At 45.1% G+C, this 26,082-nt stretch overlaps 1 protein-coding gene across 3 annotated transcripts in view; it reads right to left on the minus strand.

Moving 5' to 3' along the window:
* LOC144115671 (poly(ADP-ribose) glycohydrolase-like) overlaps positions 1-26,082 on the minus strand; it is an 84,497-nt gene that overhangs the window by 17,942 nt on the left and 40,473 nt on the right. For all 3 annotated transcript variants that reach the window (XM_077650130.1, XM_077650127.1, XM_077650129.1), the window contains exons 15-17: positions 13,619-13,766; positions 8,525-8,603; positions 3,492-3,600 (exon numbers count right to left, since the gene is read on the minus strand). In XM_077650130.1, coding sequence (XP_077506256.1) covers positions 3,492-3,600; positions 8,525-8,603; positions 13,619-13,766 — 336 coding nt within the window. The remainder of the gene's footprint in view (positions 1-3,491; positions 3,601-8,524; positions 8,604-13,618; positions 13,767-26,082) is intronic.

Here is a 26,082-nt window from a genome sequence, read left to right on the forward strand (position 1 = left end):
ACTGGAAATTGTGCCTTAAACCAGTTTGACCAGTTAGCATTTTCACCTGGGAAGGACAGCAGTCTAAAGCCAATGGAGATCAAGAGCGAAAAAATGGCGCTTCATCCTGTCTTCCTTACTCGCGTGCAGCCTGACTGACCATAGCGGCAAATGGAACTGCAAACAGTCCTGTAGTTTCGGATTACAGCGTGACACATGCGTTGAAGACTATCGAAAGATTGCTCTTGCGCTACTGATTGCCCGTCCAAGGAAGCGACCGCCAGCGCGAACAAACCAAGTAAACGAAGCGCAATTCGAATTTTCTTTAGCGGAAACAATCTGCATATGAATTAACGGCTTTATTTTAAATGCCTGGCGCCCCATGCGTCACACAGTAAACGGACACCAGCACAGGGCATGTACTACCCGCCGCTCGTCCAAAACTGCCTCAGCCACGTGGTTGTTTTTCTGAAAAAAGACAGACTTACAAGCGACTGTTCTAAAGTAATCAGAGATGCCAGTAAGCTAACCATCTAACACCGACACACCACTCAAAGAAACAGTGCAGGCCAGCTTCAGGCGAAGTCGCAGGCACGGAGCAAGAAGAGTCGCGAAACAGGTGTAGGCGCGCGTTTTGGCGGTCCGCAAGCCATGCCATAGACTAGCTCCTGTGCTAGGAGTATTACAGCCGGGGTGCTTCACATATCAAGCATTGGCATTGCTCTGCGACACCACCTCGTGGCTCCAAGGGGCTGTTGCCTCACCGGTTTGCGGAGAAATCGGGATCTGGAATTCCCGCATAACACCCCAGGTCTTCAAATTATCTGGTCAAATTTTCATCTGAAATTAAAGGACTGCAGAAATTCTTCAGTGTCTCCGGGATTTCAAGTCAACAGAGTTCGAATTATTGAGGTTTGATCGTATTTTAGTACCTGGGTACAGGTGAGGCAAAATGTGACAATGTGCCTTAGGTTAAGATAATGACTTTCCTGCTTGCTCCAAAACCCTGTCCTTGCTTTATTGATCTCTAGGATCATCTGAATGCGCAAAAGGAAAACACTGGTTTCAGACAGGCGTGAAGAAGACATGAATGAAGCTCTGGGGAGCACCAAGCAGCGCCGGTGCCGACAAGTATTTGGTGTCCCTAAAGACACCCACCACAGAACAGCAAAAAAGATGAAAAGATGTGAAGGGCAGGAACTACATAAAATTTCTTTGGAACCTTGAGCGCATTCTTTCCAGCAAGAAAGGATGGCTACTTAATTGTACGACTTATTCTGGCAATGGAACAAGTTCTGTACAGTCTGACCTACAATAATGTTCAGGCTCGCATTCACATACAGTGGATAAAACTAAATCGCATGTGCGTTTGGCACGGACATGCAAAATTCAAATTTCAAAATGACTGTAGCCAGGGTACATGCAGAGCATGCCTATGGAGCTGCCCTGTCTGTAGTAGGTCTTGGAACAAAACAGTCGGGTTCTGCCCGGACACAGTGTCATGCGGATAGGCTTACAAAGGATGTCTTAATGCCCATGTAGCCAACTTGGTGTACATTCATTGCAAGGACGAGTAATACCTATCTTAATTATTGAACGAAGACTCATTTTGCTGTGGGGGCAGGGGGAAAAATGCGACATTATGAACTTTTGAATACAGTCGAACCCAGATAGTTTGAAGCCAAAAGGGATCTCGAAATAGTCCTAATACCCCGCATACATTATAATACACATGTCTTTTCACAGAATACTTAAAAAATGCTTCATTCCTGAAACCTAGGTGCCACTGGAAGTCAGAAAGCACTTACTGTGCTCCCATGCAGTAAGCTTTTCAACAAGTGTGAAATCATAGGGACGCTCTGGGCAGTCTCCCAAGTTGGTGGATTTGTCTAAACTAGATTTTTGCTCCCGGTGGCCAAACAGCTCTCAAGTCGCTCGCACTTTTTCATGAGACTTCTTGTAATTTTGATTAAAATGTGCATTCTATTGTGCAGGTATTTGGCTAAATATATGCCATAAAACAGTGTTGTATGTTTATGTAGGCCCAGAGGCTCATACCAGAGAGCATGGAGAAAACTCATAATGGAAGAACTGTTGGATCTACAGCTGCCACATTTTGTGTGTACATTCACAGGGGCGCCGATGCTTGAGACATTTATTTGGATGAACGCTGACAGGCCGAATTTTTGCTCGGGTCTGACGATATATAAAAAAAATTTACAGATAAACATATCTCTAAACTAAAAGCAAGAATACATTGCACCTACTCTAGTGACACACCTCTTGCAATGCCTGGCGGCACGCTGACAGCACACTGCTCGCTAGGTGCTGCTAGGCACAAACTTCTTTGCATCGAAGATGCAGCATATGGCGGTTTGGAACTAGCCACTGCCTATTATAAGGTGTCTAATTGTGTTACCAGTACACTGTAAATAGAATGATCTCATCAAAATTTGAGGTACAGTTAGCTTCCACAACGCCTCTTCTGCAAGAGGGCATTGCAAGGGAATACTGTTTTGCAGGTTTGGAAAACTGAGCTCTTAAGGTCTTTCAATAGCGTAATCTTTCAAGTGGCCCTGAAGGAACTAGTGAATGTGTAGGAAGTAGTGCAAGATGAGATCCTATCGCTTCCCATCTCTTGGTTGAAGCACACTTAAAGAACTCTTCCATTGTGACCTACCATAAATAGAAACATAGGGCCCCGTGTTTGAAAGGTAGATCAGATAACTTCAACTGCCCATGAACATCTCGCACTTCTTTTCTGTCATGCTACACGGTCTCTCCAACCCTCACAGTGACCTTGAATCATGTGTAAGCCATGGCCATGCTGTGCACACAAGGCAGAATTTTTTTTCTTTTCCTAGCATTCGAGTAGCTTGCATCCTTTTGACATTCTTCACTTGGAAAGCAGTGGGTGCTGAAGTTTCAGTGTTCATGTACGTCCACAGCACAGGCCACAGCCATAAAGTGTGACCCCACACTCGAGCTTTCGGTACCTGCACTTTTGTTGCAACTAAGTTCCAGGTAGGTGAATGTCATTCTACCTTGTACAAAATGTCACAGCCCTTATAAGAGTCACCCCCCCCCAACCCATCCCTCCATAAAATCACACTAATTTTCATTCATACTGAGTGAGTTTTAATTATAAGCGATGCCATTATGGGCAGGCTTGACTGTATATTTCTTTTGCATCAATTAACAATATACTTGGTGTCAATGGCAAAGAAATACCATGCTACTGGATTTTGTACTCTTTTAAAACTTGTCCCAGCCACTTTGTATTGGTGGCTGATAAGAGAACACTACGTCTAAACACCGAGTAACTTGAAGACGCGGTCCACTACAAGACACGGTAGTAAGCCTTACCAATGAGTGACAGTTATGTTACACTGCTTGCTACAGCTGGTGCAGGAAGCCATTCTTCGAACTTGACTACGGGTTACAAGTATCCCAATTGCTACTTTGCCACACCCATAGCAATGAAAGGGGTTACAATGAATGACCTTATTTACCTTGTTCAGCTCTCTTCTGATACTGACAGGCCTATACTGCTCGCCAGGTGTGGCAAAGCAAAGTGCATCCATGGCAACCACTTCTGTGCACTTCCTTCCCCAGGAGTCCCTGAAAAAATACAGCTGCTTTAAGAGAACTTGAAAGCAAGGTAAGAGAGCAGAGAGAAATAATTAATGTGCCATGACACATACTAGCAATTTTTTCTTGATATAACCAATCCTTCAAGGAGATTATTCCTTCTGGCACTGCCATTATTGGATTTATGTTTTCAGTGCCACTTGGCCACCTGCCGTCTCACAGCTTACGGTCTTGTCGTCATGCCACTGCCACAGAGCAACCGAGTACTATTTTTACACTGCTGCCACTGTACAGAACTTAAATGGCGCACCCCCCTTTCAAGAAATGCCAAATAAAGTAAATTCACAGCCTCCAGACTGCATCCATTGCACCTCATTCACATTAACTCTTTCCCTACTGTGGGCACTGAACATCGTTAGCCCACTAACGATGGATGCAAATGCCATTTTCAAGCAGTTCCGTAACGTTCTTGCACCACCTTCCTTGGCGGCAATTTCTGAACCACTTGTGAAAAAAAGCATAACGTAGAAATTCAGAATGACCGCCTCCGCTAGCGTGGCACTTGCCCTGAAATGCGACAAATCTCGTGATTCAGCTGTTTCCACAGTTGATTTTGTGAATGATCTAGGTACCAGTGACTCTGAGGTTGCTGTCTCATCACCCGACTTTTGTTCAGAGGTTGAAGACACAAGGAACCAGCCCGGGTCATAAGTGGCAGCACATCGGTAAGCTTATTATTTTGGCTCGTTTTGCTTGACTTGGTGACCATTTTGAAAAAGGTATTAATGTTACCAGTGCTGTACTTGTTTCATTTGTAGGGCTTCCACATCATCTGGGCAAGATTTGACACCACCTGTGCCGTGAAGAGTTCGCCCGACTGCTTCGCCCAATGACGTGGCCAACCATAGGGCTTAAAGTGATTGTTTTCTAGCTGGAAACCTACACAAGCTACATCTCTGATTTTTTTGTTTTTTTCAAAGTATTTGCTATTGGATAGGTAGAAATTTTGTACATTCCAAAGCTTTTCTTTTTTTACATTTTATCTAGAGAATTTGATTTTGAAAATACAATTCGATAATACAATATGAAACACTTTAATCAAGTTCATATTATTAAAAAAAGTTTTTAATTGGCTTCAATTTGATGCATTGCATTAAATTTTAAACCTCCTAGTTCTTGGGCCCCCAAAAAATTGATGAAACCCCACAAAATGGTCATTTTTCCTACCACAAGAACAGAGTTAAGACAAATAATGTGGTTTCAATGAGACTGCTGGTATATTTTTGCACTTTCAATACAACTGTTCTCATCTTCCACGAGACACTGCATAAATTGTGATGGACAAGCTTCGGGAGTTATATTAATAACTGATAAAGCTGTTGTTTGGCTTCCCTTAGTCAAGCTGGCTTATCTAAAGGTACAGTTGAAAAAAAATGGCATCTGACCTATTATTACACCAAGCAAGCACAGATAGCATCACTGGCTTTGTATATTCTATAAACAAATGAAAGCTCTAGAACATGGACAAATGGTCTAGTGTTGCCTTTTAAAGCTTACTCCATAACATACAACTAGAATACAAGCTCACCTCAGAGTATCTTGAAGGGGACAATTCTTAGCAGTATTTCCTGTTTCTTTTTGCCTTTGCTGGCCACAATGAGCACAATGCTGGCCTTGTGCTCAAGCACCCACTTCACATTTAATGGGAGGTGCTCGCTTCGAAACTGAGTGTAGCTGTGCGCCCACTGGATTTTCTAATCAGTGCCAGGTGCCACCTGTCCTCATGACCAAGTCAACGCACAGGTGACACTAATATGCCCCCTTCCTACAAGGAGCAACCTGCATTGTGCCCAGCCTCATTTTACTACAAACACCATTGCATTAAGCTCATGACACTGCCCTAATGGGCAGTATAAAATCATGAGCTGACAGAACAAAACGACACTGTTTTGTGGCCACACTGGCGTGAAATCATAATTTTACAGTTTTCTGCCAAACAGTGGCAAATAAATGGCTCCAGCAGCAGGTATGCACTACAGAGTAAGAATGCATGAACAGATGTCTTGATATCCCGGACACCGGAAATGTTGCCCATTTCGGTAATTGGGCAATAAAAGTTTAGCAGTTGCAGCTGAACAAGTTAAATTTTTAGCGACCAAAATTACCACTACCACCTGCAGTTAGCATGCATATTTTTACCAGGAAGATTGACCCAAGATATCACAGCATAGCTTATGACCGGTACAGTTTAGTCTGATATGTAGTTTTCACAGTCATCTGAGTGCTCATTCATTTTACATACAAACCAAGGTACTCATAGCAGCAACTGCCGGCATCTCCATTAAAGGAAAGGACCAGTGAATTCTAACCACCGGATTATTTCGGCCCAACGGGAAGCTTGCTGGCTAGTCTAGGGTGCTCAATTTGGCAAGAGTTTTGTTAGAAGCATTGTAGAAAGCTTTTGCTCAGATTTTTTTTTTTTTTACCTGTGTATGCACCCCTTTTAATGTATCCCGATAGTTGAAACCATGATCAGCGAGCGCAATGGCAGTTGCCCGTCGGCAAAAGTGATGTACTGAAAACTAATATACATAAACCTCACCTACCAAACAGTAATTTGAAATTTTAGAGCAATAGCTCTATTCAATGCAGAAACTAGAATTTCAGTCAGTATGTAGATTTGACGCTGAAGTGACCTTGGGACTTAAATATTTCAGATGTCGAAGCATACTTTGACTATGGCCAATGCGATGGTGTCCCCAAATCTAGCCCTAGTCATTACCGACATTGGGCTACCCCACCCCCCAAATTTGGCTCACCCCCGCCCTCGAAATCTTTTAATTTCCACCATAATCTCACAACATGTTCTGGCGAGTGGTCGGTCCCTTTAAGGCATCGTGAGATAGTACTACTCATCAACAGGCCAAATCATCAGAAGTACAGTAAACTACACTAGTGAACAAGAAACTGCAGTATATTAGACATAGCTTTAAACAAGAAAAGGTTCACTGGAGTGTTTTGATATTCATTCTTAAGCCCTATTTTCATGGAAACACAAACAGTAGACTCATAATCACAAAATGTAACAATGCGTGCACAGGTCTCCAAGTCGCCCTTTTCTATCTCTGTTTTGTACTGCACAGATAATTATGTAAAACAGTGTATCTTCACCAACAACCAAAACTAATAACTGGCCTGAAAAATTTGCGGGTGCTCAGTGCTTCCAAGTTCCAACTAGCCCAGTCTGCCGCTTTACTGAATTCCAAGTTAAATTGTCATGTTACTGCATTTGACCCTCAGAATCTACAGAACACTAAGGGGCAGGTGCCAACCACCTGGCAACTCTAAGTCGACTACAAACCACTACCTACCGTTTCCTATCGTTACAAAACGACGTCAAAGAAACCTTGCTGTCATTTGGGAATGAAGCAGCAACGATATGCTCTTCCGGCCACAGCCAGCAGGAGGACGTTCACACACCTGCATGCTATCAAGATGACTAATACCCCTGTCACACAGGAAGTCTCAATTCTCATTGAGTCAATGGCCATCCAGGTGCACCGTTGCTACTCGGAAAATTTCAATGATCACTGAGCGAGTATACTCCGTTTCGTACATCAGGTGCAACGCTGTCAAAGCTAGCGCTCTTGTTTGTGCTGCCTGCAACCACGACAAAGTACTGCGTTCCTTGTGGTGAGCAAAACATAGTCAATCCTTTGCCTGCAGGCTTACTACTCACACATTTCTCATCAGCTTAATTAAATGCACTCTTATTGCTGACAACACGATATTGTTTTCTCTTGACTTAGACCATTCGGCCACGGAACAAGTGCGGAGTAACACGCCTCCTTTTATTTTTCCGCGTGGACTATTTCCATACCTTTCACAGCGTTGCACCTGATGTATGAAATGGAGTATCGTGAGCACGCAAACCGACAGATGATGCTAGGAGTAGCAACATTGAAAAACAAAATACGAAGCGAAGCTGAGTAGAACGAACTGAATGTTGGAGTAAGTGTTATTTCAATTGACAGTTTTTTCAGAAAAAAACTGCTCAAATACTTCACAGTTTGACACAATCTAGGGAGTGTGATGGCAGGGTGACAATGGGCAGCAATGTGCACTTCGTTTCAGAAGCATTCACTTTTCACCGGCGAAGCTGCCACAGGTCAGAGAACTTCTTTATTGTGTTGACAGCTACTGTCGTTGCAGCATTTGTGGGGGACTTCTTGGTCTCGGTTTTCGCAAAGTGCGCTAAGAGGTGAAAATATAAGAAACGAAGCAAAACACCGTGACGCCACAGGAAAACGGCGTCGATTTGTTTACATCTGACCGCTGGACTATGGCTAGACGTTCTGCGGAGCTGTCATTTTGACAACTGAGTAAAAATTAGTTTATGAACTGGCTAATGTAGTCTAAAATTTTGCTAAAGGTTTTAGGTGCTGTTTTTTCAAAGTACAATAAGCGCGAGGTTGTTCTCAATAGCCCTTGATATTCCAATGGCCCCTCAAGAACCTCCATTGAGATGATGTCCATCGAGTTCATTGGTTATTGAAAACCACTGTGTGGCACTGGCCGATCGATCTCCATTGACTCAATGGGCATTGAAACTGCCCGTGTGAAAGTGGTATTACAGCTACTTAAACCTTTCCACTTCTAGCAAACAAGCTTCTTAGTAGAAGCACCAACGTTTCCCCCAATAGAGAAAAAAAATGTAATTGGCTGAAATTCGTATGATACATGTCGACCACAATCATAAACTAAGGAAAGGACTATAGGCAAAGTTAGAGATATTGCACAAAGAAATCAGCAGAAAGGAAACAGAACTTGCAAATAAGGAAGGCCACATGACCTGTCCTGAATTTTCAAGTAGTTTTTGTCAGAAGAAAACAAAGCAAATATTGGCTCTTTTCTTTAACAAGTATGCTTATCACAAACTACACCATGTCCTCACCTGGGAATTTGGTCTTTGAAATCACATTTCCATAAAAATTTATCAGCGTACCCAGATGTAGAATTGAATTGCTCTGCACCTGAAAAATAAAAGAAAAGCACGTTAGACTAATTTTAGTAAGCAGTTAAACCTAGATATAACGATGTGCAAATGCTATAATGTACACAAAACATTATGTAAAGTGATCTATGGTCTACAAAGTTGTATGCTCATCTAAAATATGCACAACTACTCCAGTTACTCAAATCATGAAAGCACCTTTTTTCTGGAGAAATGTACAAAAATTTAATGGATCTGTTAATTACGTGTGGACTTACAGGCTTAGGTTTTATGAGATTTAACGTCCCAAAGCAACTCAAGCTACGAGGGACGCCGTAGTGGAGGGCTCGGGATAATTTCAACCACCTGGGGTTCTTTAACATGCGCTGACATCACACAGTACACAGGCCTCTAGCATTTCACCTCCATCGAAACGTGACCGCCGCGGCAGGATCGAACCCGTGTCTTTCGGGTCAGCAGCTGAGCACCATAACCACTGAGCCACCACAGCGCCACAAAACAGAGATAATAAAGCAGACTGGCAGGATAGAGGCTGCACCTGGCACAAATCACCATTTGAATAAAAAATCCAAATCGGAATTAAGCTGAAGACACTGGCACATGACTGCAATCTGGTGCATGACTGGTCACAACAACTGCTTGGAACAGCACACTGTGCATGCAACCGGTGGCCACCAAAAGCAAGGTGGCTCTTGCCTGGCCTGCTTGTCTGCTTGATCACCAGTAGACCAGCATTCTGACAAAGTTGGTTTGGCACTTTCTGGTGCAAATGACAGGTACATAAAGGTGAGTTAAGCCGTACTGAGGTACTGCAACACCGTGGCAAAGCCATCATATGATAGCAGTTCTAGGTGGAGCCTGAGCAGAACAATGCATCACTGGCATGTTTGTGTTGTGCATCACAATATGTGTTCAATAAGTCAGAACAGCCATATTATTGGCACACTATATGATGCACTAGATATTTTAATGTGCGTGTGTTTCCTGCCTGCAGCGATGCGAGTGCACACAACTTCCTTGTTGATGCCAAAATGCCTCCTGGCAGCATGGCGCTCATGCTGGTTTCCATGCTTTGAGAATGAGAATGAGGGGGCACCTATTAGGCTAATAGAAAAAAATTGCACATTTTTACAGTCAAAGTAAAAATAATTGGTGCATTCATTATGCGAATAAATACAGAAAATGCACAAATTGTGCATTCAAGAAGTCCTTCAATATAACAGCCAAGCCATGCGTTAAAAGAAGACGCAGGTTTTTAAATGAACATTTTTATTAATAAGGATACCGTACTGAAACTAGGTCTGTATATGTTCATAGCGAGACTGTAGCGCAGCAGGGGACAAGGATACACGAGACACACGAGTGTCCTCGTCCCCTGTTACGCTACAGTCTCGCTATGATCATGCACCAGAAACCCCAAAAAGCCACGCTGCATATGTGTGTTTCCTCTTCCTGTTTGCAAAAATACAATTAGTTTCAGCATATCTCAATTAGTTCCCATTTTACAAGAAAATAACTGAAGCTTAATTAGTTGAATTCTTACCGGTCGTTATGACACTCTACATTTTTTGGTTTTGACTGAAATGGGGCTGTAGCCAAAGGCCTGCCATCTGGAGCTATGCTAACTGTATTGTTGCTGAAATGCTGAAATACATCATCACATAAAAATTTAAATTTTGTCCCAGCGCCATAATTATGAGGCATGTTAGGTGACATTATAGTTCACAAAATTTGAAATGTTTGACTCAGCCAAAGAAAACAACATAGCTCCACAGTTTAGTTCTTTGTGAATTCTACAGTATGAGAATAATTGAAATTGCACCATGAAAAAATAATAAAAAGCTTCTGTAAGGCTAGTCATGTTGGCAAAAAAAAAAAAATGAAGCTGAGAAAATCGCATTTGAAGCGCACACACTAGCCGTTTGGAGGTCGTTGTAGAGGCCTAAAAAAACAGCGGAATGCGGACATTCCAAAAATATTTCACAGTAGTGAGTAATTCTAGGTGGTGGGGAAGGGGCCCAGCTTTCAAACAAAACCAACATGGCGGCCATCGGGGATGCGGTCGTGGGAAGCGATGGGCACAAAGTCCTGCCGCATTTCACTCCGAAATCGCCATTTCTGGGCTTCGTAGGCATGAAATATATAGACATTTTATTAGTTGGAAGTAGAATTTAGATTTTGAAAGTTCTTAGGCAGGAGCTTTAGAGTGTATCGATCCCAATATGCCATTTTTGTAAAATAGAAATTTTCACTTTTTTTTTATCATTCAATACCTGCGTCTCCATTTAACTAGATTAATTATGAATTCTGCACCCGACACTAGGTCCTTTTCTAACAGTTTCCCAGCCTTTAGGCAGTAAAAAAATCTGACGTGGAAAAGGTAGAAAGGGTGCGAAACAGTATACCGTAAGGCTGAAAGGTAACTCATTTTAATGGGATAGCGTTAGAGCGCACGTTCGGTGGCAACCCCTGTGGTGTGAAAGTGAAATTCCCATTAGTGTGAAAACGAAACTCCCCCTGGTCGATGATGATGTGATACCACAAGCCCTAGACCCATTAAAGGGGAACGGCGATGTTGTCCTTAGTGCCGTTTAATCTGATTAAATGGATTCCTTGCATATTCCAGAGACCAGAGAAATTAGTGAAATAAAAATCACACGAAAACACGTTTCACTTGCCAATTTCACTTGCCTAGTGCTGAGATTGGGCACTACCAATCAGAACTGCGCCTCCCACAAGCAGCAGAAGCTTGCATGCAATTTGTGCTATGCCGGGACAGCCGACAGTTGTGCATTTCTGACACGAAGCTCCCCGATGTTTCTTTGTTGGTAGGATTGGAAGGCTAACATTGGTACACCTCACTCAACCTTGCCTCCTGTCTCGCTTTTCTCTTCACATTTTTGTGCAAGGTGTGTCGACCGGCTTTATTTTTTTTTCACTGCCTTCTTGGTGTGGTTTGAACAGTGTTTGCCTCCACGAAAGTTTGAAGCAAAATGGTAAAATGAAAAGTGTCACCCCTAGCATCATTGTTATTAATTTTCATTCTATTTCACTGCTGATTTTCAGTTTTTTTGCCATCAAAAAGCTTGCAGCACACAGAGACATAATATTTTGGATCCATAATGAAACTAGGTTTAAAATGAAAGCTTGTCACATATATTAAGGAGCCTAAATTAAATTTTAAAGAAAAAAGGTGTGAAGACGAAGTGGATTAACCGAAGAATAAAGAAGAGGAAGAAGAAGCATTCGTTGAGGTGGAGAGAGATGACTGGTGGAGAAGAGAAGAAGACGACGACAAGGCTTACATGGACGAACACCGAGGCTATAGAGGGAGAGTGAGAGCGAGGCACAGGGGGGAACAGCAGAGAAGCGGAGGCTCCGGCGGGTCAGGGACACTTTGGCTGGAAGAGAGCGACGCCGGCTACTGCTCCGGTGAACTCGCGTTCTACGGCAACGCATCGTGGACTTCCTGCCGTGCCTGAGCCCGTTCCGGGGAGTCGACAGAGGACGCTACCACCTGCTACGGCCAGGGGTGTCTCCAGCGCTGTTGCCACCCACGCCAACAACACCGGCATCACCTTCACGGGCGCTTGGACCTGGAGCTTGTACGACGCAGCCCGCGACGCCAGCCCAAGCGCGTCGAACGCCGCCAGCGACGCCAGCCCAAGCACGGCGAACGCCGCCTTGACGCCGCCTACTGGATCCATACAACGCCGCAGCCACACCGAACAAACTGTGAGCACGAACGCCGACCGCTAATAGTAGAATACTAGTAGTAGACGCTAGTAGCAGTGTGCCCGGGTCGTGTGTATTTATAGTCTTTGTGTTTTGTGTTAGTTTTGTGTTCTAGTGTGTGTGCCACGTAGGGTGTATTAAATGTGCGTCTGTGTGGGTACACCCGTCGCCTAGGCAGCACCCAATGTGGATGCCACCTCATTTCCACTGCCGAAAATCTCCACTGCGTTGTGACACCATCGGCTCAAAACAAGTGTTTTTCGAAAAGATTAAAATGTTAAATATTACGATTCTGGCAATCCCTTTGGGTGGTCAGGCATCACTATGTCCTTTACTACACATACAAAGAATAAAGTCCTCAAGCTTGATTAACGTTGCAGGGCCCATTTAATGATGAGCATGATGTCACAAATAAGAGAAAAATTAAAAAGAAATAATACTTTGAAAACAAGAAAATAAAAATGGAAAACAAAATTAAAGTAAAAAGTTCTACATAACAAAAATAAGAATAAAAATTAAAAATACAGTAAAATAAACAACAGCGTCCATGTCTGTGAAGTAATAAGCAAAAAGGACCCCAGGCTGCCAAAAGGGGTTCGTTAATGCTACCGAGTCATACCTTTAAGGTGGAACTTAAGTGTCCCCTCCAATTTTTGTAGTTGTTAAAAAGCAAAATACCAGGCACGTTGCCATAGCTCCCTGGCCATGAGTGTTATCGGAGAAAGACACTAGCTGAAAAGGTGACACGAGGGCAACATTCAATCTTGACCTGAGTTCAGCAGCTATGGCTCCTTCTGTTTTTGGTCGCAACTTACAGCAGCCCCTGCAGCCCAGGTCACAACTTACAGCAGGCTTCTAGAGATAGCCTTCAGGTGCACAGACAGCAACTGCTAACTAAGTGCAGCTTATCAATTAGTATAACAGCTTGCCAACACAATCCAAGTTCCTGTGGCCTTTCCCACAGAGCTTTAAGTCACTGCCTTGGTGACAAGTGCACTTAAGGAAACAGTTTTGGCACATGCATTCTGGACTTGCAGGGGGTCCATGTTTCTTCCAATAAAGCAGCTCTAAGTCCAGCAGTGTCCTGCCTGCGTTTTTTCTGCGTATATTGCCTTTCCAGCTAGTTTTTCCATAAGAACATGAACAACAAATGTGTCTAGCAACATGCCCTTCTGCTAACAATGAGACTTATTTGAATCAATAAAGAATTACAGCTGTGACTTCGGATAGCCAAGATTCACACATCCCACACTATTTGCTGATGTAATGTATCCTGAATGTCAGTGAAAAGATCATTACCAGTAATGACCAAGACTTCTCTGGATCCAAGAACTTCAGTGAAAAGCCGAGACACAATCAGCTCTGGGCACATCATGAACCGAATTTCCTCTTGTACGCAGCCGCCACCCAACACTCCGCCACCAACAAACTTGTTTGCAAAGTCAACCTAGAACAACATAACACAAACCAACAGATGAAACAAAATGGACACTGTGAAAAGCTGAGCATAATAAATATAAGAAAACCAAGTCTCATGAAAAGTTCAATGCCAGCTTACACACGATAGTGACTCAAACCAGTCTTTTGTCGCAAAATATATTGGAAAAAAAAAATCTCATAGAAACAATCACTGCCCAACCCGCACAACTGCTGAAACACTGCAACTTGAAATAGCCTAAACTCCCTTTCATCACACAACAGCACATGGATTCCCACGAGTCAAGGTCAACTTCTACACTGTACCAAATATTGGTACAGTACTTGTGCAATCTCTTGCCTTATTGTTTCTTTTTTTACAACAAACTCCAAGGTAGTTATGTCAACTTCAAGCAGTGGCCGTTTGTGGTACTTTCACTTTCATTAAGACACCATCTGGTCCAGCACCTTCCTATAGCGCAGCACCACCACCACTTATGCCACAATGCTTCTGTAAGAACATCCTTCAAAGATGGTGGACCTGGAACCCGAAGAAGCACAGCAGCATCAACTTGTTCAGCATGAAGCTGCAATATAGCAACAGTAACCCACATCCTTTTGCGGCCTTTTTCGCGAAATTGTGTGTAAGCAGTCGCGTTTTTTTTTTGACGATGATATTGTTTGTGGATGCCAGTATAAATGACAGAACGATGGGAATACAATTATTCAATTGGCTGAATTCTCGTCAACATTGAATATGGTAACGCACAAAGTTTGGCTGGTGTCTTGACGTGCTTGCTCCCTCGCATACTCAAGCAAGTTAATGCGTCACAAGCACTGTGGCTCTGGCAGCAACACGCCCACACGCTTCTATGGGATGAATCATAATAGCGGTGCCTGTCGAAAGCAATATTGCCACATTATTACTAATATAATGCATTTTTTTTAATTATGTGATTCAGAGAGCACCTCGTGTTATATTTGGAATCAAACTGCGATAGCATGAATTTACTTTTATTTTTTTTGCTGTTCTTTGGGATACGGTGAGTTCACCTACTAAGGTATGCTGCAAGGAAAAGCAAAACTTTTCAACTACCTTTGGCCATCAAGGCAAAGCTAACGGCCGTTTCTGAGCGAAAGGTCGCATGTGTTAACTCGTGGGAGACTTCTCGCGGAATATTGCATATTCTTTGTTTTTACTTCGAGGAATCTAAATTTTTCTGCCGCAAAAAACTTAGGACTCTCTCAATGCCAATGCCTTCCTTTCAATATGGCTGACGTGAAGCATTCATGGTGCACGGTGCAAATGAAATTGCAGTTTGATTTTTTCAGAAGGAGTCTGCAAGACAGCAGCATTTTTAAAATTCTTGCCAATAGACTCAACAACTACGATACATTAACACTTTCAATGCGTCACGGGTCACCAGTGGATCATGCTGTGTATTCCTACTCTGTGGCACAAATACTGAGTGGCACTATGAAGCCGTGGGACAGGTCAGAATTTTCAAGGAGCTAGCAAAAAACGCACATGCCAGGTTGCTATTGCCAACTGTTGTCAGTTCCAATAAGCTGGCTTTGCTGAAGGCTCACTAGTGAGTCACACCGCACAGGCATTTAGGCCCCAAAAATTGCAGCTGCAGTGACCGTGTTAAAGTGGTGCTGGCAAAGCGAGAGTGTGCTCGCCACAATTCTTTTCCACAAAAGGCTAGCCAAGGATGCACTTCGACACTGCACTGTCAGATCACGCTGAAAAATGTTTGATGTGTTCCGCATAAAGAGACGCAGCGAAGAACAGAGAGATGTAACAGTGCAGAAGATTTTCACAAAAACAAAAGAAACGGATCAACTAGTGCCACAAAAGTGGTGCCTCTACATGAATTACATTTTTCTGACAGGTGTGAGAAAGCATCATTACAGAGCTTTAGCATAGCATGCTGACATTTACAAGGTGAGTGCATACACTAAAAGGCAGCATGCATTGCAGTGCACACCCATCAAACACTTTTTGAGACGAAGCTGTGTATGTTGTCAAGACTATTCTAAAACTCACAACAGGCAAAGTGATCACAATGCAACATGTGCAAAGATATGGTGTGGTATGTGGATTTAACATCCCAAAACACACAAGCTAGGAGAGATGCCGTAGCGGAGGGCTCCGGATTAATTTACAACACTGAAGGTTCTTAACGTGCAAAGCTCAGCAAAATACACAGCACCAACACTAAGAAAACAAATGGCAATTTGACAATCACCCAATATTCTGTAATAAGCTACAAGCAAAAAAGGAACATGACAATAAGAATGAAGCTTTGTACACACTACACCTGTGCTACGAGGCATGTGGTGCTGAAGGGCTATGAATTAATTTCAGCCACCTATATATTGCTAATGTGCACTGATATCTCAGTACACAAGCATTTAGACATCACAGCTGCACCTGCCGCATATAATCTCTGTTAAAATGCATCAGTCATGGCTCTGATGAAAACCACAACCTCATGCTCACTAACGGACCACTACCGACACTATTCCCCCTCCCATACGCCAAGGGACGGGAGAGGGTGCACGGGTTGACTTTATATACAGTCGAACTCACATATATTGAACCTGCAAAAAACACCCATGAGTTCGATATAACATGTAATTTAAGTAATGTAATGTAAGTATCAGAAAATGTAACAACAAACGAACACACTAAGTGGTAAAAAAATGCATTTCTTTGATAGCCACTTACTGCACGCAGATTACTGAGCGAAATAGTCGTGAATTTGTTGTTTCATATTCATTGCCTCGGAGAGAAAACATTTTCAATGTTATCAATGGACTCTGAAGAGATGAGCCCACACCCTTCTGTCGACACGCAATAGTAACGAACCACGCTGAGTGCACGAAGCCCGTCGAAGCATGCGGGCACAGGTTCTCTCAAGTCCTCATCACAATTCACATCAGTGGTATCCTGGTTATTCGAGACATCAGGCACGATGTCTTCGTAACTCAAGCTTCCCTATGGTCTCAATGTCGTCATCCACAGAGACAGAGTCACCTATGGCTGCCCAATCAAAATAGCCCCAGCAAATTCGGACAAAGTTCCACAAATCATCCAAGATGCACGACAGCTCCGTTGAGCTCACCTGACAAAGAATTTACTCCGTCTTGTCCAGGAAAGCAGAGACCAGAATGCTGAAAGCAGATCTGTATACTAGTTTCATTTTTGACATCATTCCATGACCTACTCAGCACATACAGGGTGCCTAAGAGGTCTATTTTTGGGTTTCTTCTAGTCCTCAGGTTCTGCAGGAGCTGTTCAATTGGACGTTTCCTTAAACAAATGGTGTCTTCGGCTGACGGCACTCGTGGAGTTTTCCACGCACTCGTGCGGTGCTCCACGTTCGGCTGGATTCCACTCGTGCAGTGCCTTACGTTCGGCTGGGACGAGCACGACACGAGTGCGCGCCACCGCGCCACCGTGGAGACCGACGGTGGAGCGCGGTGCAATCCCGTCGTGCAGCTCGCGCTAGCAGACGTCGCGGGCGGACGATGCTGTTGGCGCAGACAATATCACTACACAGTGGCCGATAGGAAGCATCGACGAAGAGGAAAAAATGCGAAGCATCACAAGTGGGCATATTTTAAAGAAATGATGAATATTGTAGCGGCTGCAATGCATTTATTCGCGCTGCAATCATGCAGCCACCGGCCGGCAAGCGTTGTGCCTTGACCGTTTGAAAAAATTAAAGGTTCGTCAATATTTTTAGTGCGGTGAACGGCAAATGCGGTTCATCTGTCATGCCTGCACTTTATGACATCATACTTTTTGTCAACGTGAGCATAGATTAAAAGATATATCAATACAGTGACAATGTGGGGAGCCGAGATTAGATTGAGAATCGTCGGCAGATATTTTCGGAAGTCACTCTAGCTGCTCTAAAGCGTATGCATCAAAACAAGCGAGCATAACGCCGTGGTGCGTCTGACAAACCTGCACAAGCACAGTCGCAGTATTTCATGAGCATGGTCGTGGTTCCCGCATTGCCCACCGTCGCTATGAACGCCGGTCCTGCGCGCTGTTACTGAAGGGGTTGTTGCTAACTGTACAAATTGCTGACTGCAGTCGTTGGCGTCGGCCGCTCGTAAAAATGGCCTCTGAGATCTGCGGGGGTCTCAGAGGCCACGGTGAACAGAGGGCAGAAAGAGCAACGGCGCTCTGAGAATGTTTTGCACATTCGGCTGAGGTGCAAGTGGACGTGCCACTCGTGTAGTATTTGGCGTCACTTCCTAATCACCGGCACGGAGGCAGTGCGGCTCAGCCGAAGACACCAAAACCTTCATCAGGCAGATTATTCCCTGGTCTAAGGGCTAAAGCACCGACGCTGCATTCGGCGGCAGGAAGTCAATAGCAATGTCGCTGGAACTAGCACTGCAGCGGAGGGCATAGACATAGCAATATTGGCCTATTACTTCATCGTTCCAAGACGTCAGCCACTTGGCAAAAAGTTTTCGGGCCATCCACACTCTTCAATTGGACCTGTAGGTCACCAGTACCGAAAGCGCATTTTGAAAGCATCTCAGGGTCTTGTTTTTCCCTATCAGAAGTAGTCAAAGCTTCATCAATTCATCCATGCTGGTGGCGAGCAACTTCGGACTTCTCACCTCGTTCAACTCTCTTGATAATTTCCAGTTTCAAAAAAGGGGGTGTTCTGTCATTTCGCGGCTGCCGTCGTATGCCCACACAGACAACAAAAACCATGGGAAATTGCCGATGGCAGCACAATGCATCGAACGTATGAACTGCACAACAATGCGAGTGGCGCGGGCACAACTGACACAACATGCTACAACACATATTATGGTTGGCTGGGTACATGCCCACCGCCTATGTCTCGGAAAATCTGCGTCATGATTGGTCTGCACGTACTACGTAGCACCATAGCATCAATAACACCCGCAGGCCCATGCATGCAGGAAAGCTAACCTTCAGAGATGTGCTGAGAGAAAGCCAGCTTCGCCCAGAGTTGTCCGAAGTTCAATCGGACCTGTGGGAATGATATAGCCGTAAATTTTCCCACACATACAGGTTATAGCTTTACAGTGCTCAGAAATTATTTGATATGAAGAATAATTCGACCTAACAGAGTTAATCGAGTTCGACTGTATTTGACGTCAACTTATTTTTAGTCAGCGAGGGCTACGAGGTGGGTGGCCACTTGTATGCAGCAATATATGGTATTTCACTTCCCGAACTGTCCGTTTGGTGATTATTTAAAAAGTAACTGTTTAGGATGTTCATTTTTTTCCCACTAAAACGAATCTGGCTGCAGTTTTTAGGATTCAGGGTCTTGTTCCAGTTTCAGCAACAAAGTAATATCCAGTTAACGTCTGCTTGCAAAGCGGCTGTCTTGGCAGAGTCATTAATCACTGGCATGTCACACCTATATCAATGCCATTTATAAGGACCAAAAAGGAAGTGGTCCTAATGCAGATCCTTGTCGGACAGTGGAATGTGACTGATACAAAGTGTGATTGTGAGCCATTAATGATGACTTTTTGAGTGTGACCGACAACAGTCTTTTCTCCTGATATTATCCGGCAAACCTAGACAAGAAAGCTTGAGCGACAGCAAGGAGTGTGATACAGTGTCAAAAGCTTTCTGAAAATGTAGCATTAAGCAGTCAGCCTGTTTATTGGAGGTGCAGCGATGGCGTAAAAAGGTAGAGCACCCACCTCACATGCAAGAGAAAGGGATTCGAATCCCGGTGCCAAGCAAATCTCCACCAGATTAGAAAGAAAAAAAAATCCGTGTGGCACTGGAATTCCATAACCAGGCATGAGGTGCAGCCTGATCTCGGTGACCAGAACCGACAATGCACTTCCTCACCAGAACAGGATTTGGCCACCCTGGTGTAGTACTTGGCCACAACTTCCTATATGAATACACCAATTAGCCCTCAGATCTGAGTCCTCAGCAGCTGCGGAGCACCTGATCAAGCCGGCGGTCAGACCTGTGATGCAGAGGAGGATGCTAAGAATCTCTGGTTCCAGACAGGCCACCACTGGAAACTGAACCTGGCAACGTTTCCTGCTAGAACCTTACCCAGTGGGTATTAAACGGTATGTCATAGGGCTTAGTGAGGTTAGGACAGATGAGACGTATACAGCGCTAAAGGGAGGGCACGTACTATGCAATCGTGCATTAGTGGACGGACGAGAACAAGGTGCGAGATTCCTCATCAATCAGGATATAACTAGCAACACAGAGGAATTCTACAGTATTAATGAGAGGGTGGCAGTTATTGTAATTAAGCTTAATAAGAGGTACAAGCTGAAGGTGGTGCAGGCCTATGCGCCTACATCCAGTCATGGTGACCAGGCCGTCGAAAGCTTCTCTGAAGATGTGAAATCGGCAATAAGCACAGTAAATATTTAAAACACAGTACACTGTACTGATGGGTGACTTCAATGCCAAGGTAGGCAAGAAGCAGACTGGAGGCCAAGGAGTGGGTAACTATGACATAGGCTCTAGAAATGGCAGGGAGAAGTTTAGAGCTCGCAGAGAAATAATTTACAGATCATGAATACCTTCTTTCGCAAGCAGAAGAACAGGAAATGGATGTGGAAGAGCCCCAATAGTAAGACTTTCATACTATGCGCTCTCCCTGGCATTGTGCAGGATGTGGAGGTCCTCGGAAAGGTGCATTGTAGCGACCAATAGCTTGGTAAGGTCTCAAATTAGCCTATACTTTAAGAGGAGACGAGAGAAACTAGTCAGGCGGAAGCCCATCAACAAATTAGCGTTAAGAGGGAAAGTAGACGAATTCAGGATCTCGCTGCAGAGTAGATATTACGCTTTAGCCGAGGAAGATGACCTTAATGTCCAGGCAATGAATAACCTTACAGCTATCATTATGGAGTGCATAAAAGAAGTAGGCGGTAGGACGGTTAGACAGGACACCGGCAAACTCTCTCGGGAGAAGAAAGGTCTGGTTAAGAAACCACAAAGCATGAAAGCTTCTAACCCCACCGACAGAATAGACCTGGCAAAGCTATCAAAGCTAATCAATAAGCGCAAGGTAACCGACATAAGGAAGTTTAATGTGGAGAGAATAGAGCATGCTCTATAGAATGGAGGTAGCCTAAAAGCGATGAAGAGGAAACTAGGCATAGGCAAAAATCAGATGCATGCGCTAAGAGACAAATTGGGCAATGTCAATAGCAACATGTATAAAATGACGTAGCTGAAGAGTTCTACAAAAATCTATACATTAGCGAATGCAATCAGGACGTTAATGAGAGAGCCAGTAGCGCACAGCAATGGAACTTCCTGTCAGTAATGAAAGAGGAAGTAACGAAAGCCTTAGGAGCAATGCAAAGGGACAAGCAGCTTGTGAGGATCACGTAATGGCAGATCTGCTGAAGGACAGTGGGGAGGTTGTGCTAGAAAAACAAGCCACACTCTATATGCAATACCTTATGACCTCGAGCATACCGGAAGCTTGGAAGAATGCTATCATCATCTTAATCCATAGGAAAGGGGACACCAAGGACACTAAAAATTACAAACTGATCTGCTTACTCTCCGGTGCCTACAAGTGTCTACTAAGGTAACCGCTAATGGAGTCAGGACAACCTTAGACTTTAATCAACCAAATGACAGGCAGGCTTTTGTAAAGGTGGAATATAACCAACTCCTATATATATAGCCTTCATAGATTACGAGAAAGTATTTGAGTCAGTAGAAATCTCAGCAGTCATACAGGCATTTTGAAATAAGGGTGCAGATGAGTCTTATGTAAAAATACTGGAAGATATCTATAACAGCTCTACAGCCACCATAGTCCTCCACAAAGTCAGAATAAAATTCCAATAAAGAAGGGTGTCAGACAGGGAGACATGAACTCGCCAATGCTATTCACTGCCTGTTTACAAGAAGTATTCAGAGGCTTGGATTGGGAACAGTTGGGGATAAGAGTTAACGGAGAATACTTTGATGATGATGATAGATTTTTATGGTGCAAATGCATCTGTGGCCAAAGAGTGCCATGGCACAAGGTATTTTCTTCTACACAAGGTGGAGTCAAGGACCTATTTCCCAAGCATTTCACCTTAAATAAGCCGGGAACCAGACCAGGAGAAAGCTTTTACCCACTGTATCGCCAGTGGGTACCCAGAGGCACTGGGGATCGAACCACGCACCTGCCGCATGCGAGGCGGATGTTCAGACCACTAGATCACCGCTGCGGTGGAGAAGAATATTTTAGTAATTGGTGATTCACTGATGACACTGCCTTGCTATGTGTAAGGAACTAGCGACACACTGCGTTGGCCAGTGTTGTCACTTGGACTCCTGGGCACGAGGGGCTCGAGGGAAACGAGGCCGCGGACAGTCTAGCTCGAGGATATACTAACCGAGTGACTAACCTCCCCGACCCCTCTCCCCTCTACGTACGGCGAGCGCCTCCTTCTTCTCCGAACACAAAGACAAGTCTATCCCCCACCACACCGTAAGCTAACGGCGGCAGAGGCGAGGGAATGGCGACAACTACAGACGAACACCTTTCCTAACCTACACAAGTACCACATAATCTTCCCCGACAGATATGACAGCATCTGCCCCTGGTGTGGCGGAATTCCAACAACATATCATGTAACATGGGGCTGCTCCGGTCCCAAGCCCCCCGTACTAGACAAACATCACTCCGAGGAACAGTGGGAGTTTGCCCTGCTCAGCTCTGACTTGGCGACGCAGCGAAAGCTGATATCCCAAGCAAGAGCAACTGCGGTGGACATTGGGGTCCTGAAATAAGGATTCCACCCAAAATCTGTATTTTCGCCTCTCTATCCTACCTTTTTGAAATAAATGTTTTCTACTACTACTACTACAGTGTTGTCAGCGACAATGACGATGTCCACATGGAGCATTGACCGAAGAACGGCACGTGGTGTGTGGAGACAGCGGAGCAGATTCGTTGAAGACGAATAGAGTTTTTCGTGCTCTGGCCAGCCCCGTCCTACCAGACTTCAAGGCAGCTGATCCTAAAGCCCCCATGTGACCAGACCTGCGTGCATGTCATTCCAGACCCAGAGTCCTGGACCTGAGGCTTTGAGCAAGTGCGTTTGGGGCAGTGCTGTGCTCTCTCGCCGAGGCACGCCTTGGCTGCACTGCATCCCATTGGTACTGGCTGTTGGCTCACGGCATCGGCGCTCCTTCCACGGCTTGGGCGCCTCCAGCATCACCGGGGCATCATCTCACCGGATTAGGGCATCTGCTTAACTGGTACGGGGGAGTCCAGCCACACTCAGGCAACCTCGTTCCCTACCAATGCCACTTTCATCCCAGGACCTCCCAGGGCACCCCCAGGACTGGTTCCCTGTGCCTGCGCCACTAAACTCACCTGGTGACATTGCCTTGCCCCTTTTTATCATCCGTCATCCTAGATATGTAACAAAAAGTCTATATTTCAAGATGGCCAGTATGGGCTGTTTTTCTGGTCCCAACATAGAAACCCGATGGTTGTGACGCTGTTTGCTTCCGAACCTAACACCAAGTCACTCAGGGGATGAACTGCAAAGCATGATAAGTGACTTAGACAGGCAGAGCAGAACAGTCAGTTTAAAAGTCACTCAGGGGATGAATTGCAAAGCATGATCAGTGACTTAGACAGGCAGAGCAGAACGGTCAGTTTAAAAATTAATATGCAGAAAACCAAAGCAGTGTTCAACAGTCTCACAAGGGAAATGCAGTTTACAATTGGTAGTCAGGCGCTGAAATTGGTAAGGGAATATGTCTACTTAGGGCAGGTAGTGACGGCAGATCCAGATCCCGAAAAAAACTAGAAGAATAAAATGGGGTGGAGCGCATTTGGCCGGTTCTCACACATCATGAATGGCAGTTTACCAATATCCCTCAAGAGAAAACATATAACAGCAGTATCTTACTGGTACTCACCTATGGTGCAGAAATGTGGAGGATGACACAAAGGGTTCAATTTAAATTGAGGACAACACAGCGAGAAAATGATAGGTGACTTTAAGGGACAGGAACAGGGCAGAGTGGGTCAGAGAACAAACGCGGGTTAATAACATCCTAGTCGAAATCAAAAGGAAGAAATAGGCTTGGGCAGGGCATGTAATGCAAAGGCAAGATAACCGTTGGTCCTTAAAGGGACACTGAGGAGAACTCTATCAATTTTTTTTTGTTAGCAAAATCTGATAGTTCGGAATTTCATGGCTATGCTGCCGCTTGTCTGGGAGCGAAAGATGCATTTATTTCAAAGAGATTTGGATTCGAAGTTGAAAAAGTTTTTCCCGCCGCTCCGATTCAAACTCGAGAACTCTTATAACATCACGGAGAACTCTTATGACGTCACAGGACGGAGTGACATGAAACGTGACGTAAACGCAGACTCCGTAATTTCTGGCTGTTAGCGGTGCGGTCTAGCAGCTGCCGAAATGAAAGCTACCACCGCCGCACATTGAAGGCATCTATCGGATGTCGCTACCGTCGCTTCGTTGACGTCTCAACCGGCGTCTTGCCAGCGTTACGGTGGATCCTGTTCCCGAACCCGACGACGAAGTTCTCGCAAAAACTCCGGCCTGCATTTCAGCGACCTCAGCCCCACAGAGCGTGCGATGCTTTTGAGGGAGCACGGTTAGGTTAGGCGCCAGCGGGTCGTTTCCGCCGTGAGCAGCCGATGCAAACTAGATATCATAACCCCAGTGTGGGGAGTCACGAGGGGCCAGGACAAGGTCGGCGTGTTGCGCCCATCGGAGGCTGGCCAGGGCTTTGGGGCCAATAGATTGTGATTCCTTGAACGGCGCGTTTGCACGGTGCAGCAGGCGGCGTCGAGGTCTCCCACGGTTGCAAGGGCCAGGTTATTTATTTATTTTTTTGTCACAAAAAACGGATGGGTGCTCAAAGGCGCTCGCGTTTAAAGTTGGCGGCTTGAAACTAAAGCCGACGCACGACGCTTCAACGGCTTCTACTGGATCCAACGGGTCCACTGGATCGGGCTCTCTCGCCCACTTGCATGTGCCTTCAGATGTGTACTGTGAATGGATTAAATTAGCCGAGAGCTCGAAAAGAACAGCTCCGCCCAACTGCCGAAGCTATTGAATTACGCCACAACACGCACCTCGCCGCGGAGCCGAATCGGTCTGGCCGGGCCAGCGGCGGCTGGCACACTCGATGCGAAATGAAGACATGCTCGAAGCACTACGCCAGTGCGGTCAGTGTGCGCCGAAGCCGCTGAACGCGTCGGCGGTCAAGCGCAGTTGGAGTAGAGAGGTTCTCGCTTTGGCTGACGTAACGTCGCCATGCAGCGCGCGCGCGTTACGCCGGCGTAAAAACGCACCTTAAGAGAGCCTGCACTTAATCGCTAACCAACGTATTCGGTGGCGGCATCTATGGGAGCCACTGAAGCCCCCGCCCACTCACTGAATAAAAAAAAAATTCCTGTGCTGAGGGTCGGAATTGAACCACGGCCATTGGCGTTTGAGGCGGAGACGCTACCCCTCCGCCACGACGGCTCAAGGTTAGCCGTCAATAAAGGCGCTTTTAGTGAATGCACTCTTCCGATGCAGAAGTGCACTCTTCCGCTGCACGCTGCACACTGCACTCTTTCGATGCACTCTTCCGCGCTTTCGCTACGTATATCCTGGCCTAACAGAGCTAGGCCATCAGCAATTTTTCTTAGCTGCCTTGTACCTTGCCTCCCGTCCCTAATAAACAATTTCCGTTAAGTAGTTTGAAGTTGACTGGAAGAGCCGGGAATGTTTCGCCGGGCGAGCATGCGAAGACACAAGTGCTCCTTATACTGCGAACTGCCTTGTATGATCACCGACCGTCGTGTCATCATATATTTTCATCGGCCGTGGCGATCATCTAACCAGCCTTAACAAGCTCCTGCAAAAGTTAACTAGCACTTGGAGTTCCTCTGCTGTTCGGAGCTTGTAAATCGACGCGCGTCAAAAACAAAACCACGGGGCACGCAAAGCTCATAGACGCAAAGCGCCATAAAAAATTGAAACTCTCCTGGCCGCCTATGGCGCCGCCAAGCATCGGTTTTCTTTTCTTCCAACATTCAGGTTGTCTTTTTTGTGTCTTCCTTGTGTGATAAAAGTGAACTATCGGTTTTAAAACAAAACTTAATTAAATATTGAACCGTGCTACCTTCCTTTGTCAGCCTCAGAGATTCGAGACTTCCATGTGGGAAGGAAAATTCCTCCAAGGTGGCGTCTCTTGTCCTATGATGTCAGCACGCTTGTACTAGCGAGATCGGCATGTGGCGACGATACCTGTATTTTGGTTCTTGCTATTTTCTACCTTACAAGAGCTTTGTTTTCAGTAAAAG

Source organism: Amblyomma americanum, chromosome 1 (assembly GCF_052857255.1).
Source record: "Amblyomma americanum isolate KBUSLIRL-KWMA chromosome 1, ASM5285725v1, whole genome shotgun sequence".
In the NCBI taxonomy this organism is placed as follows: domain Eukaryota; kingdom Metazoa; phylum Arthropoda; class Arachnida; order Ixodida; family Ixodidae; genus Amblyomma; species Amblyomma americanum.